The 3,598-nt window shown below is 34.1% G+C and overlaps 1 protein-coding gene across 1 annotated transcript in view; it reads right to left on the reverse strand.

The window, feature by feature from the left end:
- LOC106106179 (collagen alpha-2(VIII) chain-like) overlaps window positions 1-3,598 on the reverse strand; it is a 7,666-nt gene that overhangs the window by 2,589 nt on the left and 1,479 nt on the right. The window contains exons 2-9 of the mRNA XM_013286726.1: window positions 3,239-3,267; window positions 2,971-3,010; window positions 2,872-2,891; window positions 2,722-2,793; window positions 1,706-1,790; window positions 1,082-1,177; window positions 440-603; window positions 6-140 (exon numbers count right to left, since the gene is read on the reverse strand). Of these exons, the coding sequence (XP_013142180.1) occupies window positions 6-140; window positions 440-603; window positions 1,082-1,177; window positions 1,706-1,790; window positions 2,722-2,793; window positions 2,872-2,891; window positions 2,971-3,010; window positions 3,239-3,267 (641 nt within the window). The remainder of the gene's footprint in view (window positions 1-5; window positions 141-439; window positions 604-1,081; window positions 1,178-1,705; window positions 1,791-2,721; window positions 2,794-2,871; window positions 2,892-2,970; window positions 3,011-3,238; window positions 3,268-3,598) is intronic.

Consider the following 3,598-nt stretch of genomic DNA (forward strand, 5'->3'; position numbering starts at 1 on the left):
AAGACATCATTCCATAAAAGGATTTGTAAAGACCTTTCTCTATCTTCAGGTAAAACAAAAGAGTTGGTGCAATTGTATCTAATTTTCTGCCGCGCAGAACCCGCTTTCGATTGTAAAAATGATATTTGATCTGATGATAACTGGAAAATAAAATTAGACAAAACTGATTACTTGTAACACAATTAACGTTACAAAAATGAATGAGAGCGTGCTCACTTCTGAAACAATCACACAAATTTAGTCTTGCTTTGATTCCTATGAGCATATATCGAGGTGCGCACACTACTCAATTTTTAGTTGTGCAACTAAACAGTAGAATTGGCTGCAAAACAATCTACAATCGCACAACAGTTGTACGATAGTTTAGCCAAAGATGTGCGTCCACTGTAAAGGTTTTGGATTCTAAAGTAAATTTGTAAAAACAAATGTAAAAACCTACCCCGTAAAAATCCGTAACATTAAATTTTTGTTCACTTAACCAGAATTGTCTGTCTTTATTCGTATAGTTAGTTTGAAAAGAATTTCCCGTAATTTGAATACATGTCCAACCGTCTTTTGGACACGTGACTAAGAAAGGATTTTGTTTTTTCATCCAAAATTGTTCTGTAACACAAGATTATAATATAAACTCATGCGGTTTGTAACTAAAATTGTGTCTGTTCATCATCCATTTGCCCCTATCCAATACGGAGGGTTGGCACGGTATGTGCTGCTATTCCATACATCTAAAATTGTGTCTCTGTTATCATCTTCAATAGTTTTACTACATTTTACGTTTGGATAAAATTCGTTTAAAACCTAATATTAATAAGTATTTCCTGTATCTCTAGAGGTGATATTTTTATTAACTTAACATCAAGTGAAATCCCGATGTCCTCTGATCGCTTTAATGATCTACTGTACTGTAGATCCGGATCATAGAACAACACTATGTTCAGTAGCACTCAAAACTAAGTATCTGATATTTATTGAGTCAAGTTTTAAATATCCCTATTATTGTATTGGAGATTCTCTTCCACAATACAAATTTAAAGCACCAAATAGTGAGAAAGTAATAGATTTGAATAATATAAATATTTACTGTTTTTTTCGACTTCAGCCTGAACAAATGGATGCTCGCTACAAAGTCCAGTTAGAGGCTTTCCTTTGTCACCTAAAGCAATATCACCCATGTCATCTGGAAAGATGTAAAAGCAAGTAGTTAATTAATAAAATTGCAAACTAGATTTTGGATGATTGTTAATTAGTGGACTGAGCTGTATAGTACTGCACTGTGTATCGATCTACCTGACCGGACGTGTGAAACAGGCATAAGGTAGACAGGCAGAAGGTTAGTTCGGTTTTAACTAGTGTCTAACCTGGTCTTTCAGCCAAAACCGAAAACGAAATCGAACTTTTGGCCATGCTTTCTGTTTCAGCCGAAACCGAAACTTGAAAAAACACATTTAAAATTACGATTTTATATTGAAATTTACTGCATTTATAAAAATGTACATAAATTTTGTACAAAAATAAAGTTATTTTGTTTTTATTAATAATTAGATTTCGATTAGAATTGACCCGTGGCAACACACGAAAATTTACGAACACTCTAGTTTCTGGAGAGCTGAAAGTTTCGGCTAGATTTTTGTTCGAAATTGTGCCAGTACCGAAAGGTTGGTAGGTCTCTAATTTTAACGATGCGTATATAGTTATTTTCACTCACCGTCTGAATCAAAAGTTGGTATATAAACTCCTGGAGATCCCGGTAGCCCAGGTGGTCCTCTCTCCCCGTTCTTCCCATTTGTACCCTAAATTATTTTTTAATTGAATTTAATAAAACAATACGGTTAACCACAACTCCAGGCTTAAAACCTATGTTTTTCCTTATGTGTATTTCCAAGTAGTTTCCATAAGTTTCCTTTGAAATAACTGGAATGTTCTATTAAATATTATTTACATATATTAACGAAATAGTTACATTTCAGTGAAAATTTCGGACTCAATTATTTTGATGTACTTTTTCTAAAACATACATACAGTTTCTTCAGTTACTATTACGTTACTATACTTAAAACTATGCGGATAATTTTCTTCTTAATCTATACTATTTTTTATTATAACATAAGGTGGCAAACGAGCAAGCGGCCACCTGAATCCGCCAAAATGGCGAAGCGACCGCTGCCCATAGACATCCGCAATTGCAGATGCGTTGCCTACCCTTATACGACGGAGGAGGAGACGCATATAAAGAGGATATTTCCCCTTCCTATGCATCTCCTCCACCGTCAAATCCACTTCCCCTTCCCATCCTCTCTTTATAAGAAAAGGGTGGTAAAGGGAAAGGGACTTAAATTAGGCCTCCGGCACCACACTCATCAGACGAAACACGGAATTGCTTCCATTTCACGCCTGTCTTCTGTGTGGTTGTGGTATTACACCGGGCGTGCCGGCCCATTCGTAAATCTATACTAATATTATAAATAGGAAAGATTTGTATTTTTGGATTTTTGTATGTATTATAATAACTCTGAAACTACTGGACCTATTTCAAAAAATTGTGCACCATTAAAATGCTATGTTATCATAGAGTAACATGGGCTACACTTTTACTATTTTTTAAATTTCACGCCGACAAAGTCGCGAGCAACAGCTAGTCATTTATAATGATAAACGATGATATAATATAGTTTATAAAACATTGTTTTGACTTTACGTTTTAACAATAAAAAATCAATTTACCGGAATTCCGGGGGCTCCCGTTGGTCCTGTAGGTCCTACTGGACCCTGCTCTCCTTTCAAATATTTCGTAGTCTGAATCAATAATTATTGTTTATTAACATCTTTATATAAATTGTTACAGAACCAATAAGTTACATAAGACGTACATACCACTTTAATCGAGCATTGTCCTGGAAGGAAGTATTAATATAATTATTAATTACATTAGTTTACATAACATTTAAATTCATAAATGTGTAATGTACATACGCATTTTAGTTTTGCATACTCGGTCGTCGGAGTTTGTAACCTAAAATGAAAAAAGATGTAATAGCAATGATAGACCAGTCATGACTTACCCAAGGTAAAGGGTTGTTATATATAGCATATTTTTAGTTGTTTCGGAAAAATCGCTTCATAATAGACCCAAGCAAATTCAAGTCTGTTAAAAAATTACAACTATACACTCCTCTAAATGCAGATAAGCCAGTAGACGAAATAGCAAAAATGTTGTGCTTCGAATAAAATCAGTACATACCATTTCCGTTGTAATATAAATATCTTCACCTGCATAAGTAAAAGAAAATATTACTTAAAATCTTGGTGTACTTATCATGGATTTGTTTCATAAATCTTTCAGTGAATAAACAGTATTATTAGCAAAATAAACCGAAACTACTAATATTATAAATGCGAAAGTTTATGAAGATGAATGGAAGGATGGGTGTTTGCAGCTTAAACTGCTAAACGGATCACGATTACGATGTAGAGTATAGCCTGGAACAACACATATGCTACCTACTTTTGTTTTTTTAACACCGCGGTCGGAGTCGCAGCCTAAAGCTAGTCATCATACTATTATACTACTATTATAAATGCGAAAGTTTAGATGGATGGA

This window comes from Papilio polytes, unplaced genomic scaffold (genome assembly GCF_000836215.1).
Source record: "Papilio polytes unplaced genomic scaffold, Ppol_1.0 DF822289.1, whole genome shotgun sequence".
NCBI lineage: Eukaryota > Metazoa > Arthropoda > Insecta > Lepidoptera > Papilionidae > Papilio > Papilio polytes.